The following is a 15,329-nucleotide window of genomic DNA, read 5'->3' on the forward strand; positions in this document are numbered from 1 at the left end:
AGCCTCTTTTGTGGAATGCATCGTTCTTAAAGTATATAAGGTGTTTACTAACCAACAAAATGATGCAAAAGATCACGTTAACTGGTCAGACTGGTAGTGAGACCGCGAAAGTTGAGGAGGTCCACAGAGTTGTTGAGCAAAAGCCGCGTGAACAGGAGCTTGAGCCAACGAACAAAAAGCCAGGGCCATCAGGACCTTACAGGAGAACCTCTTGCAAGAATGTCAGCGGAAAAAAAGCAGTAGCAGATTCAATAGAGGACGATATATTACGCCTAAGAAAGAGGAAGTTAGAGCTAGAATGCTCCAAACTAGAACTGGAAATCAAAAGGCTTTAAAAGGGTATGGACGCCCAGTCCAACTCCGAAAACTCAGATTAAAGGCTTGTGTTCTTTTCTTATCGTCTTTCGTTCAAGTTAAAGAGCGCGCTTCGTCTGAAATTTGCATAGCAATATAAATTGAGGCATGACACATTGCAATACATTGGCAATCAGCGTGGAACACGAAATAAACAAATATATTGTAAATGCATCTAAATTACAATTGGCGAACTTTGTATTGGTACATACATGTAGTACTACTCAGTAAAAATGTTCAAACGGTCTTGTACTCGATGTCGTTCTTCTCTTTTCTACGAAGTTATAAGAAATACTGTAGTAGTTGCTGTCTTCTGCCCTCTTGCACCTTTCCATGCTCCCTAAACTCCCCGTCATCTTCAATGTGAAGATCATTGAAGATCGTCGTTATCTGGGAGATCAGCGCCATCGTCGTTAAATTGTATGCAGATGTTGTGAAGTATAACTGTGCATTGGACAAGTTCAGCCACCTTTTTAATGCTTCTGACCCTTATTCCTGTTTGGAGATAGTAAAATCTCGTTTTGATCACACCGTACGCTCTAAGTTTCTTTTGGTTTTATGTTGGCCCACTGCTGCAAGTAAATGCTTCGACAGAGAGACGAGATGTCTCCCGAAAATCACGTGAATTTTCAATGTCAAACACCCGTCTTTCAAAATTTCTAGCCTGTTGAATAACTCGGTTTTTCAACAGTTCTTCTTCAATCGACGAGAATATATCCAAATCTCGAAATACGCTCCTATAAGTCGTGTGTTAAGCACAAATTGGACGTTTGTAAAGATACAAGTCGGACTCCTGTAAAACTTTCATTAAATTGTGCACGTACCGAATTTTACAGTTGTAGCGCTACACCTGTAATTACAAGTCGGAGTCTTGAAAAATGACTTGTAACAATGTTTATTGAACTCCTTTTTGTATGCACATGTAAAAACAAGGGTTCAACTTGTAAAATGCGAGTGTAACTTTCTTATTGAATAGACCCCAGGCTACCTTAGGGAAAGAGCTTCAAGCCAATGAGTGTTGGCTTCATGCAACATAGTTTATTTATTAACATAACAAAGACTTAGGCGAATCTGTTTGGAACTTCCGCAGAAACTTGCTAAGATGAATCAGTTCTCAGTCACTATCAGTGGGTCCGCCATAAATCACATTACCGAGTTAAAATATTTGAGTGTTATCTTTGACAAACACCTCAGCACCTCAGCACCTCAGCTGGGACGAACATGTTAAAGCTATTGTTTCTAAGGCTGGTAGGCGGGTCGACATGCTAGGTCTTGTGCGCCGTTATATCACTTCTCATAGAGCTAATGCCATTTATCTTTCAATGATTAGACTGATATTGGAGATATGGTGCTTAGGTCTAGGCGTTTTGCGGGGAAGTAAACAGCAGAACTTTACAAGCTCTACAGGAACGCGTGGGGAGAATGGTAATAAAGGTATCTAGTAGTGACACTGCAATGGAAGCTTTAGAAAGGCCAAGTCTAAGGTCCAGGCGTGATGACCATATCTTTAAGCTTGTGAGGAAAAGTATAGACAGTCCGGCGGTATCCTCAATATTTTAATAACTAATTTGTATATAATACGTCCATTTGTACCCGCTCAGCCTGGCAGAGCGATCTTTTGCATCTGCCTGCAATAATAACGGAAAAAGCCAGGAGATCATTTTATTATCATGGAAGTACGGTTGTTGATAATCATTGCAAATATACATAACTAAACTAAATTGCAATGTAGATTTCTTTATTACCTTGTAATTGTACTTTTCTATATTCATGTTTTTCTTTTGTATATATCTTATTTTTGTGAATTCTGTATTCAAGGTAATAACCTCGGGGTTCCTATTGATATAACAGAGATGCTTTGTAAGCTCCCTGAATGGACTACCCTGTGTACTTACCTGTATATTTTTAATTTTAAAAAAAGGAGTCTATCTAGCTATCTTTGATCTTGATTTCCGATATGACTCAAACTCTGCCAGGTGCTACAGTTCTTGGAATAGATGCTTGAATCGTTGTAAGAGCCAGTCTTGAGGAGACAGTATTCATACCATCTTTTCCAGTATTAACGTTTTAAAAATGAACAATATTAAAACTATGGGCATACATAATAATTATCCAGGCTGCTTGTTATGCACTAAAGCATGTTCACGTGATTCGATCATTAGGCTTTCCTCAGAGTGAACAAAAACTGGATAGTGAAATTGTTGTTTTTTTCTCTTTCTTTCTTTTGCTCTGGTTTTGTAATCTGCATTCTATTATTGTTATCATCATTGTTGGCATGAAGCAGTTTCACGAATGTTACTTAAAGGAACTTTATTTAAGTGTCTAGTCGTTCTAGCGCTGAAGCAATAATGGGGGACACTGTAAATTGAAATTAACAATTAACACAAATCAAGTCAAATGGTGGTTTTTGAGGAGAGGGGAAACCGGACTACCCGGGGAAAACCTCTCGGTGCAAAGTAGAGAACCAACAAACTCAACCCACATACTTGTGCTGTAGTTCTTAGGCTTTATCTAGGACTTATACTTGTGCTGTAGTTCTCAGGCTTTATCTAGGACTGCCGTCCCTACATCATCTTCTAGCACTCTCTGAAAAGTCTCACCGTTTAAAACGGAGCAACCTTTGTGTCTACTTCCAAGATATCTGTGTGAGACCAGTTGATGTTGCTCCCAGAGCGCACAACAACAACAACAGGGATGCCCTTCATTGGAACTTTCCCTATTGTCCTCATCGTCATCGTCATCAACATCACCACCAACAAAAAAATTAGAGTTTTCCAATACCATGCTTAGAAACGACAACGGCTGGTACCTTTTGCCTCTACTCTGAAGCCTTCATGTCCCTTTTCAGGATCTTAGTACTTTTCCTATCCTACTCTGAAGCTCCCTACATGTAATAGGGAACTTAAGCAACGACGACCGCGACGGCACCGAGAAGGTCATCTCAAAATATAAATTCGCGTCATTGTAATCACTTTTTAAACATGTCCACCCTTTTAATATGACATTGTTCGGAACGGCGCTTAATTTAAGTGAGAAAGTGAAACTTTAGTGTCAAGTGCTGACGTTCTCCTTAAAACCTCAAATTTGACTATTTCACGTTGTTGTTTTGCTGACGACGGCAAAGAAATGGACAAAAGTGAAAAACGCACGTGCAAGGCGTGCAAAGCTATTTTTTTCGCTCACTAAATATGCAAATTTGTGACGTTCTCGTTGCCGTTGTCGTTGCTTAAGTTCCCTACTAGTACCTTCGGACGCCGTCTCAGGCACTATTAGGGCTCCCTACTGTTTTTAACAAGAAACTTGCTGGGGCGGTTCGCACTTATCCCTGCCTTTGTGACAAATCGCCAGAAATAAAATTCTCAGTCCGCTGGTTGCAGTTGGCAAAAACAATAGCTTTGCACGCCCTACACGTGCATTTTTCACTTTTGTGCATTTCTTTGCCGCCGTCAGCAAAACAACAACGTGAAACAGCCAAATTTGAGGTTTTACGAAGAACGTCAGCACTTGAGGATAAATTTTCTTTTTCTCTCCTAAATTAAGTGCCGTTCCGAGGAGGGTCACTTTTGAGGAACTACCACACTCTTGTCATATTAAAAAGGTTGAAATAGTCACGAAGGGATTCAAATGACGCGAATTTATACAGCTGTTTTCGAGAAAGGTTGTCCAAAAGAAGCATAAAAGCCTACGCGACAATGCCGAAAGGCATTATGGTAAGCTGTCAGTTTGAGACGGCAATGCTATCGAAAACGTCACCTAGAAATACGTGCTCATCTTTTGTTACTGACATTGAGATGTGAGAGAGTTTCAAAATTCATTCAAATGATCCAGGCCATGAATTAGTAACAAAGGGTTAGAATTCACAGAGAAAGCAAGATTCTGACGACTTTAACCTTACTTATTTTATGTGATGTTTCGCAGAGAAAGTTTTTGCTGATGAACCCTTTTGTTTTTGGTAGCTTGATGGCGGGAGAGAGCTTCAACATAAGTCTGTGCGTACTGCCACTTCATTAACGCTATATCCTAAGATCTCTTTGACCCAAATAGTTCGCCATCGTAGGTCTTCACTGTACGGTAGTGGCATCTTCGATTCTGGGCGTTCACTGCATATTGATTACCGTCCCATACTACCTTTCGGCATTGTCGCGAACGCTCTTACGCTTCTTTTGGACAACCTTTCTCGAAACAGCTGTATTTTAAGATGACGTTCTCGTTGCCGTCGCCGTTGTCGTTGCTTAAGCTCCCGGAGCTTAGCTAAGGACGACGATGACGGCTACGAGAACGCCACAAAACAATGGGTTTAATGAGCAAGAACAATAGCTCTGCACGCCCTGCACGTGCGTTTTGCATTTTGGTACATTTCTTTGCAGTCCTCGTTTTGACAACGACGTGATTTGACCAAATTTGAGTTTGTGTAGAGGACGTGAGAACCTGACGAAACATTTTAAATTTTCTCCCCAAACAACCGCACAATTCATGACAATTTTATTCCTGCAATGTTGATACACACTTTCCATTACGAACGACTTGGGGTTATAACGAAATTATTATAATAACGGGAAATACTATTTTGAGACAACGTTCTCGTTAGCGGCTTCGTCGTCCTTGCGTAAGCTCTCTAATAGGGAGCTTAAGCAACGACAACGGCGACGGCAACACTTTTGTCCATTTCGTTGCCGTCGTCAGCAAAACTACAACGTGAAATAGCCAAGTTTTTGGTTTTATGAAGAACGTCAGCACTTCAGGATAAATTTTCATTTTCTTTTCTAAAATGGAGTGCGTTCCGACTGGTGTCATCTTTGAGGAATTACCACACCCTTGTGATATTAAAAACGTTGAAATAGTCACGAAGTGATTAAAATAACGCAAATTTATATTTTGAGATGACGTTCTGCTTGCCGTCGCCGTTGTCGTTGCTTAAGCTCCCTATTAGGGAGTTTAAGATCTGCGACGCGACGGTAACGAAAACGTCATTTAAAATTGCAAGTTCAGGTTTATTAATCGTTTTCGTCGTTATGTCGGCTTGTCTATCTTCTAAAAACTAGTGTAACCTTCCAGGAAGTGAATTAGGAGGTGCGGTATTGAATCTACGACAGAAAATTCAAATTCGCTGCCTTTTGTTCACGTTCTCCGTAAAACTTGAGAATTGGTCATTTCACGTCGTAGATTTGCCGAAAACGTGAAAGAAATGTACAAAAACTAAAAATGCACGTGCAGAGCGTGCAAAGCTATTGTTTTTGCTCATTAAATATGCACAATTTGTGACGTTTTCGTTGCCGTCGCGTCGTAGATCTTAAACTCCCTATTGACTCCTAACCGCGGACGGAACCTTGGAAAGGTCCATGTCACAACAGGTCACATGTAGGCCTTAAGATTGAAAATTATGTGACATGTTCGCTTGAGATCTTCGAGTATTATCACATTGTTTATCGGGGAACATGAAGTACCAACAAATACGAATTGGTCCAAATGTTTTCTAAGAAACTCTAACATTTATGATTCGATCCAGATCTTTCCCCAGCAAAAGAAGTCATCTTCACATAATGTTAGCATTAGCACTTGGTTTCTCTTGCATTCAAACGTAGTTAAGAGCCTTTTCCCACTTTTGAAAGGTTTGGGGGTAAAACCTAATGCTGCAAATTAATTTGTTATTCACAGTTCCCGGTAAACCAACAGAGGTGAAAGCAACGCTGGATGATGGTAACATAAACGTAACTTGGGAGGAGCCAATCGATCCCAATGGTATAATTCTTAAATACCAGGTAAGGAGGTCATTGATCCAATTTAGTAGCGGTAACGTTGCACCGATTTTATTAGTGCAGGTGGTATTCACTTGGTACTCACCTCATAGGGGGATTAGTTGTTGTTGAGGATAAACAAGGTGCTTGCTAGAGAATTCATTTGATATGCCGACATTTTGAATGTTGGTAGAGGGAAATAGTTGGAACCCAGAAAGTAATGGAGTGTACAGAAATACGTACCGCTGCTCAAAATGTCTGTTAAACCAAGGGCACGATCTCTTTGGCCCCAAATTCCTGTGTGAATTTCCTGGCTTTCCTTACGTTGAATTGGTCTGATCCATTTTTGCTGCCCCTCTCCTTCCCCTCCCTAGAGATGATTTATGTCCAAATTAATCACTCACTGAAAAACGATGTCCCCATTCATAAATGGCGGTCATTTTATAATTCTTTTGTCAAAGTGCAAATTAGCCTACCAAGCCTCGATACCATACAGTGAATTGAAAAGAATTCTTGCTCTAAAATGAGGCTTGGTAGGCTAATTTGTACGTGGACAAAAGAATTGACCACCTCCGTCTGGTGTGTTTGGCCAAGGTAGTTGCCATAGTTTTTTTCAGCACTTAACAAAAACCAAGTTATTTTAGTTTTGATTCTTTGTTGATTTTTTTCTTGTTTGTGGCCAAGATTTACTGCGTAGGGAAACGAGAGTATGATGGTGCCTTCCAAAGCAACTTGGAAATACCAACTACCGAGGATGTACGCTTTAATGTGATCAAGAAAGCAGACCTTATTCCTGGAACAGAGTTTACAGTGTATATTACTGCATTTACTAGCAAAGGAGAAGGCAGCCAAAGTGAACACATGGTAGTGAATAAACCTGCCGTCGGTGAGTTCTTTGTCTGAATTGCAGTAGATTAATTGTGGTGTCCTGTGCCATTAGGCACTTGGAATCAATTTATGATTCTGTCGTTCATTGTATTTCACATTCATCATTTTCAAGAGAAAACTCAAACTTGTAGTGGACCCGTAATTGGCTATTTCAAGCTGACGTTACATCCGCAGGAGTAAATGTGTAGTTGCCTATTGATGTCTGTTTATTTTCAGCTCCTCCTCCACCAACGGAACCACATGTTAACAAAGAGGCCACCACATCGCACACCATAACCATTACGATTCAGCCGGCAAACGACACCAATGGAAAAGTGATGTGAGTTAAAACATGGGTAATAATTATTATTAATTCAAGTTGTTGCTTTCTTTTTTGGTTGCCCTGTTGCCTCATATAACTCAAGCTAGTCAACAGAACAAGGATTTTACTCCACTGATAATGAAGTTAGTCATCCAACAGTAGGGAATAGTGGAGCAAAAATGTCACGCTATAATACGTCAAATGTCACGCTATAATACGTCTTTCGAGCCATACATTTTGTAACAGCTGAAAATATCATGATGCACACTCGTGTATACTTCACTCTCACAATAACTTTTGCTTTCCTTCAATTATGAAGGAGTAATATTGATATCTGCGTAAACCTTCATATCATACTCGTCCTTATCCAGCAATTGTTAATTGACATATTTTAAGGGTAAATAGGCTCGATCAGAAATTTTGCGAAAGTTACGGAACCATCGAAAGGTATCTTGAAGTCACCGACTAAAATGTCGTACAGGGAGGTGTTATTATTTCAAGTCCTTATACTTGTTCTAGATTCTAAGGGGCATGAATTTAACTAATTTCACACTCTGAACACTCCTCACAATATGGTTGAAGTATGTATGAGCTTCTGTTTCAACCCCAAATCAAAACAGAGATAATGATGCTTTAGTTTTATCGCTCATTTTCGTTTTTTAATGCGGGTGAATGCCTTTGCTCGTGCGTCTGCACCTGCGCCTACATTCGAGTAGTAGTTGTGAGCAGATGTACCTTTATCCAGTCAGAGTTCAGTGTGTGTATTAATTGTGAGGATATGTTCAAGTTTTAGTTTGATTGTGAAATACTGAAACTCTGTGAATTAAAGAGAGAGTTTTCTTGGTTGTCTTTTAGTATTTTCGTCCAACGTCAACACTAAGGTAGTCGCTGCTTTATTTTCTTGGGACGTTTTCTTTGAAGCATCTGCCTGGGACACGAACATGATTTCCTTTTTGTTGTCTAGGAGGGAGGGCCAACACATCTTCCTCACTGACTCTTTGTGAAACTTAAGGATACGATGAACTTTTCTCTGACTGTAACAAGTCATGTTTTTTTTCTTTCATAGTTTTCATCAAGTCATAGTTAAAATTCCTGCAAAAGTCACCAAACGTGAGATACCTATTATACCAGACGATGTTACCAATTACAAGGAAGTCACGAGAAAGGTGGAAAAACTTTACATAGCTGCACGTTTATCGCGGGATGCACTGAACACTAGTAAAGTATTTGTTTTAGGCGACGGAAAGACATACGGAGGTTACGAAAATGTTCAATTGGAACCAGGGACAAGGTACAAGGTGTACATAAGAGGAGTGACTCAGAGTAACGCGGTAAGAAATCCACGGATGTGAGTTGAGGTGAAATCATTTTTAATGCAAGAAGTGTTTTGTTGGTGCCTTATTTTGAATGTTTGTTTTTGTCTTCACAGAGATTTTTGTATGGATTGCCAACTGAAATAAGCTTACCACCCACTCTTGGTACGTCATGTGAGTTTGTATTTCTTAATTAGTCACGGGACATTCATCCAGTCTGTGGTCTCGTGCCTGGTTTGTAATTTTCTGTCGCTAATATATTAAATTGGTCATCGTTTGCTTGAAATTCCTGTCCCACCCTTCCCTTGCGTTGGCCGGACGTATGATTTGGCATCAACGAAACACTGGAGAGCCCTCACGGAGGCAAGCAATTACAACGCCATGTGACTCCAATTTGACACGATATGATTTAGGTCGTCCAGCAGATTTGTATTATTTGATATCGGATTGACATCATCTATCAAGCACTCCAAAGATGCCGGTCCTACGACTGGAAAGAATTATGCGGCAGATTCGAGCTGAGGAAAATAAAATATTTTAAATGAATTGCGTTTCTTCTTGATTGCATGCTTTATGAATGTGCAAGAGCAACAAAGATATATTTCCACTCTGAAATTGTTTGGTATTTTTCAGAGGATAATCCTCCATCAGGCCTGAAGACTGACGCTGACGATACCGTTGGTATACTTGCGGGTAGTTTGGCAGCCTTGGTGCTAATTGTGATCATTGGAATTTTGCTTTATAAAAGGTAATTTGGGGATGGATTACTTTTTTGCAGGCCGGGCAATAACAACGACAGGGACACAAGTAATGAAAACGGCACAAAACCGAATGCACCTTTTCTCATGAGCAAAAACCATAGGTTTCAGTGCATGCTCTGCACATTTTAAATTTTAATACATTTCTTTTCAATTTCTTCCCTTCTTTCTATTAATTAAAATGCCGTCGAGGCCACTTTCATTCGCGGGAAACTGCCACAGTTTGGTCGTCTTAAAACGGTTAAAATACAAAGAATTTGTGTATTTTGAGATGACGTTGACGCGGTCGTTGTTGTAAGTTTCCTAATTTAACTCATTCTTACGCGAAGCGCAGAATAGAGTAATGTTACAACAACACTAATAGAGCGGTTTTCAATTGAGTGTCGAAAGTAATAAGCAAATTGCTTTGGTTTATGATTAGTTCACTCAGTGATTGGTTCAAAGTTCTTGCGCCACTTTTTCAACCAATCAGAAGTGAAACCAAAACCAATCGTGGCTCGCGCGTGCACATTTCCCCGCGCTTTGTGTCGGCTACGTGTAATTACTTTGAGTTTTGATTGGTTTACCGGATTGTCTCCGTCCTTTCTGATTGGCTAAAGTAATTACTTTGGTTTTGGTTTTACGACACTCAATTGAAAATCGCTCTAGACCATTTCAAGCTTAATGCCGCTGCTTTGACAGTGCTTCAGGGGGCACAGCGAATCATTATAAGCAAATGGTTGAGTGGTGACGTCGTGATTTTCTGAACATTCGAGAGAAAGCAATGGTTGTGTCACTGTTAAATGTACCTCGGTAGAACTGTCGTTTTTGAATAGTTTGCTCTTTGATCCACCTTATATCTGTAGAAAGAAAGCAATGGTTGTCTCACTCTTAAATATATCTCGGTGAAACTGTCGTTTTTGAATAGTTTGCTCTTTGATCCACCCTATATCTGGTAGAAAAGGCATGGTTGGTTCGTCTAGTTGATTGAAGATTTTCTATCAATCAGGAGATTCAAGCAAAACGGTCGAATGGTCTATTGTCAACTTCCGTCGGTTACTTTCCCCCGAGTGTGTTACCTCCCTTTCGTTTCATATTTGGACAGCCTTGTGACTTACCTTATAACGCATGGGTTTGATACCCTTTCGAGTGGCGTGGTCGACACAGTGGCCCGCGATCGATTCCCGGACTCAACGTCACGTGGGTTGAGTTTGTTGGTTCTCTGCTCTCCGACTTCTCCGACTATTCCGGTTTTCACTTCTCACCAATAACGTACCTTTGATCTGATGTTTAAAGGTTAACAAAACTTTACCTTCACAAAGGACTAGTTATTGTTATTGTTGTCTTATTGTTTTGTTTGTCTCTTATCACCTGCTGCACCTTTTGGGGTGCAGGGATGGCGCAGAAGTGAGAGCACTCGCTTCTCACCAAAGTGGCCCGGGTTCGATACCCAGACTCGGCGTCATATGTGGGTTGAGTGTGTTGGTTCTCTACTCTGAACCGAGAGGTTTTTCTCCGGGTACTCCGGTTTTCCCCTCTCCTCAAAAACTAACATTTGACTTGATTTGCGTTAATTCAGTTTACCGTGTCCCCAGTTAGCGGTCCAGCGCTACAACGACTAGACACTTTAAATAAAGTTCCTTTCCTTTTCTTTTGTATTTTGAAGTAGCCCTTTACATAAGATTTCAAGCCGCTATGGCCTCCCTGCCTCTAAATGTGAAAAAAAGAAAAATAATGTACTTATTTATTATTTTATGGCAAAAATAATAAAGTGAACTGAATTGACTTCAAGGGTTTTTTTTTTATCCTTGCTCACAGGAATAACAGAGGAAGGAATCCAAACCTTGATGTCGAAAGCCATAAACGGAAGCGGCGTGACTTTAAATTGAAACGGCAAAGTGAGTAGCGTCCTTATCCATTTTATTTTATCCATTTTCTTGCTTTCTTGTGTTAAATCATTAGTCTTTCACTGAGGTTTTGATCTCAGAGGGCGCAAATTTTTGCTACCTTCGCTTTAGAATTTACCTTTTTTTTTTCGCAATAGAGATCGTGTGGCGGTACTCTGGAGATTTGACAATTTGTCGTTTGTGACTGAAGAGAGTGTGGGAACTTGAATATGTCCGACTCTGAAAGCAAATACCCACTTGAGTATTGTCACTCAATCTGCATTGGGAAAACATTCACATGCGTTTGTATATGTGCAGTATGTGCGAATGAGGTCTAAGAACAAGGTCCTCACATACAATAGGCAATTCATAATTGATACCCTTAGTCAGTAATGGTTCTAAACTTAAGTAAATCGTTTGATGGTGGAAATAATTGATCAGAATGTCAATTTGCTGACTTGGATAAACAATTTTAAAACCTGGTGGATTGCCAGAAAGCATTACCTTTCAATCTTGTCCTTTTTTTGTCCTTTATTGCGTTTCTTTTGTGTTCAAACTTTATTTCCTAGGGGTTGTCGTTGTTGTGGTGATTGTGAACACAACTAATCCGAAATTGGCCTGTGGTAGTAGTATTAGTAGTAGTGGTGGTGGTGGTGGTAGTAGTAGTAGTAGTAGGCCTAAAGAATTCGAGATTTCGTTCGTTGTCATAACGATTACCAGCCCTTCTCTTCAGCACAAAGTCATGTTTACTTGGTCTAATAATGCCAGTCTTCAAAGCACACTGTCTATTCATCCGCACCAACTATATTTCCTTATTTTTTCTTCACATGATCTTTCCGCCCCTGTACTGAGCAGCCGCAGCGAGGTAAGTCAATTATTATTTTTTGGTCAATCCACTTCTAATAGAATTACGCGATAATGCACTTTGAAAGAATAGACTCCTTTTCTTAGTCATTCTGATCTCATATATGGATCATTTGTCTAAAGGGTAATACGACAATCTCGACTGACCCCGAAATTCGGTCGTAAAAGATTTTTCCAGCGAGATAAAAATGACTTAATGAATCTTAGAAACAAGAAAAAACTAATCTCAAAAACTGGTGCCGACGGGTTAACGACAAGCTTTCCTCATTCCACAAAATTAGATAGATCCTCTACGCGTCCAACCAAGGTCATCCACCGCTCCTTTTATTGCTTGTGTTTTTGTATAACAGGGTTCGACACCTGGCTACCTGCATTACTAGCCACCGGGCTAGTGATTTCTAGAATTTACTAGCCCGAAGCAAAACTTGGTAGCCCGGATCAATTTCCCTCGAGGTCTACTTCAACCCCAAACACGCAAACCTTCCTCTAAACTTATTGGCAAGGTCTTTTAAAATGATAGAGAATGGAATTTTTTCTTCTATTGTGATAACATAATGTGTTATTTAAGGAAAAAAGCTAACAAAATGTTCGTTTCACATTCACTTGTGCACGCGGCGAAGGCTAACCGTAGAATGCCAGTGCACAAGCCACGGGGAACTGGCTTTCCACGATGGATTAAAAGTTCTCTTTCTCTGAGTGCTCTCATAAATCTTACTGCTTTCCTGTTTACTGGTACTTTCAGTTTCGGCCGCTTTCCCCTTTTTACATGGTGGCGCCTCGTAATTTGTCAAAAATCGCTCCATCTTTACAATCGGTTCAATTGCGAAGCGATCGTGCGAGGCGATGTGCAAGGCATCACAACATTGGTAGGGAGAAGACTGGGGAAGACATTAACCATTAAGCTCAGAGTCTGGGATCTAGCGATGTTCACGAACTACACGCAAGATAAAAAAGACGCCAGGAGATAATAGATTTGTTTTCTTTATAAATTTATTGGTAATATCGTTACATTTTAAACTTTCTTGTTTTTTTTAATCAACTGTGAACTTCAAACTAAAACTAATTATATCTAGTTTATTTCCATTTTTCTACTAGCCAGCAGGCTATTAAACGTCGTTTTTTACAGCGGAGATGTCCAACCCTGTATATGGACGATCTTACACTCTATTCGATTTTCTTTTTCTGCTTTCTGTCTTGTAAGCAATTTATCTATGAGAATTCATTTATTCATTTATTTTTGTATCATTTTTATGGACAACTTATTTTTTAACTCAATACTCCACATTACAACCCTATTTTACAACATACCGCACTACACTACAACGCACTACACTGCACATTAGCTAATTAGAGAGATTAAGCACAAGACGTATTTTCTCAACACGGACGTTGACCGTAAGTGATTTCCAAAAAATGGCGTCACACGTCCCAAACATCAAGTCACAAACGTCAAAGCTGCGCTGGGTATTTGCTGTCCGTGGTGAAATGAAAAAACGCGGAAAGGTAAGTTCATTTGGTGTGGAATAACTCTATTAATTTATTCATTGATATTTCTTGTGTTCCTACGTTACGGGACCATCAACTTTATATTTCCTGTCATTTACCAAAGAAATCTGCCTTAGTCAGTTCTCCACGTGACGAAAAGAGCGCTGCGAGCGCCGACACTCAATGCTTTCAAAAGAAAAAAAAAGAGTTAGTACTAGTCCTTCCAAAGATATTTCTTTCCTTTGAGAAGTCCCTCTTTGTATGTGCTTGTGTTTTTTCTCTGTGGTTTTGAATTTTAATGCACTGGTAACATGTGGCAATGCTAAGGCAAATATTTTAGATAGACCATGTTGAAATTTGTAAAATTCAATGCCCGTCGCGTTTAGTTTCTTTTAGAGTGATCACACCTCTGCGCTGAGAAATTGACAGTTGCCCAATATCGTAGGCTGCATTAAGGCCTTCAAAAAGAGCATACCCCACCAAATCAAAGAAGTGTTTATAAAACTCAACCGTAAACCCATTTTTCTTTTTTTCTAGGTTGAAAAAATGCTTGGTGGCTTTCTCTCCGTTTTAAACCCAGTAACACTTAGCTCTAAATATAGTCGCTTTACTTTTCACTTCATAGATTAGTTTAAGTTCGTTCTTAAGCGCTTCATATTCATTTAGTTCTTGATCCACGTTATTCAAATCAGCGCTGTTACATATTTTTTATATCCTAGTTATCCAATCGCTCCTTTATTTCTCTTTCATGTTTTCTAACCAAACTCGCCTTTCCTTTGGCAAAGGAGATTGTAACATTCCGGATTTCCATATTGAGCATTTCTCAGAAAAGTCGCTTATCTTCAACATAAGAGAGTTTTTCGCCGAACATTGGGTACAACTCTATTCGTGATCTCATCTTGAGTGCCTTTGACACGTAGGAGAATTTCTTCGCATTTGGATGACGAATTCTTTGAATATCCATAAGGTCAAAAATGTCCATTGTAATCAACAGGGAGTTACAGTATGTGGTTGGTTTCCACGGGGCTCCACCACCTTTTTCAGTAAGAGCACAATTCCAGTCGCCTCTAACTATTAGTGTTGTAATGTCCGCTTTGTCTATTAAACAACAGTTTAATTCCTGCAGGAACCGAAGTTGATCTACTGAATTGTTTGGGGCATATAGATTACAAAGAGATACCTTTAGACCGTTTATTTGTGAGGTAATCAAGACTTTTCTCCCACAGTTGTCCTGAAATAGCAACTCTATTTTTCCTTTGACTTTTGGAGTTAAAATACAGACGCCTCTGCTGTGACAAGAGTGAGAAAACACGATGTCACCTCCCCATTCAGCTTTCCATAGCACTTCGTCATTTGAATTTGAATAAGTTTCTTGCAAAAAACAGAAAGTTGCCTTTTGATCTCTTAAATACGAAAAAATACTTCGCCTCTTGATTTGATCCCTCAATCCCCGTACATTTAAAGAAATGATACCACACCTTAGTATCTCTTGCATGCAAAGAAGACAGTAAAAAAGATAAACAAAAACAGGACAAAATTAAAGCATGTGGGACTCAATTACGAGGCCTGAGGTTTCCAAGAATCTGGGACTGTACATTAAGCCTGGTTTTTTCTTAGCTTTGTAGTGTCCATTCATTCAGTAAGCTCGTGCGCTCATCCCAAAGTCAAGCCCTTTCTTTGTCGGTCAACATGTATGAGGTCTTAGCTCTCTTCAGAAGTTAGGTATTTTCAGAAGTTTGTTTAAAGCTCCTACAGGTAATTTGTTG

General features: G+C 39.7%; 1 protein-coding gene across 1 annotated transcript in view; it reads left to right on the forward strand.

Moving 5' to 3' along the window:
• Nucleotides 1-15,329, forward strand: part of LOC138015889 (insulin-like peptide receptor) — a 58,651-nt gene that overhangs the window by 13,409 nt on the left and 29,913 nt on the right. The window contains exons 5-12 of the mRNA XM_068863015.1: nt 6,010-6,113; nt 6,774-6,975; nt 7,194-7,296; nt 8,345-8,609; nt 8,708-8,756; nt 9,225-9,339; nt 11,147-11,226; nt 12,070-12,079. Of these exons, the coding sequence (XP_068719116.1) occupies nt 6,010-6,113; nt 6,774-6,975; nt 7,194-7,296; nt 8,345-8,609; nt 8,708-8,756; nt 9,225-9,339; nt 11,147-11,226; nt 12,070-12,079 (928 nt within the window). The remainder of the gene's footprint in view (nt 1-6,009; nt 6,114-6,773; nt 6,976-7,193; nt 7,297-8,344; nt 8,610-8,707; nt 8,757-9,224; nt 9,340-11,146; nt 11,227-12,069; nt 12,080-15,329) is intronic.

Source organism: Montipora capricornis, chromosome 9, assembly GCF_036669925.1.
Source record: "Montipora capricornis isolate CH-2021 chromosome 9, ASM3666992v2, whole genome shotgun sequence".
NCBI lineage: Eukaryota > Metazoa > Cnidaria > Anthozoa > Scleractinia > Acroporidae > Montipora > Montipora capricornis.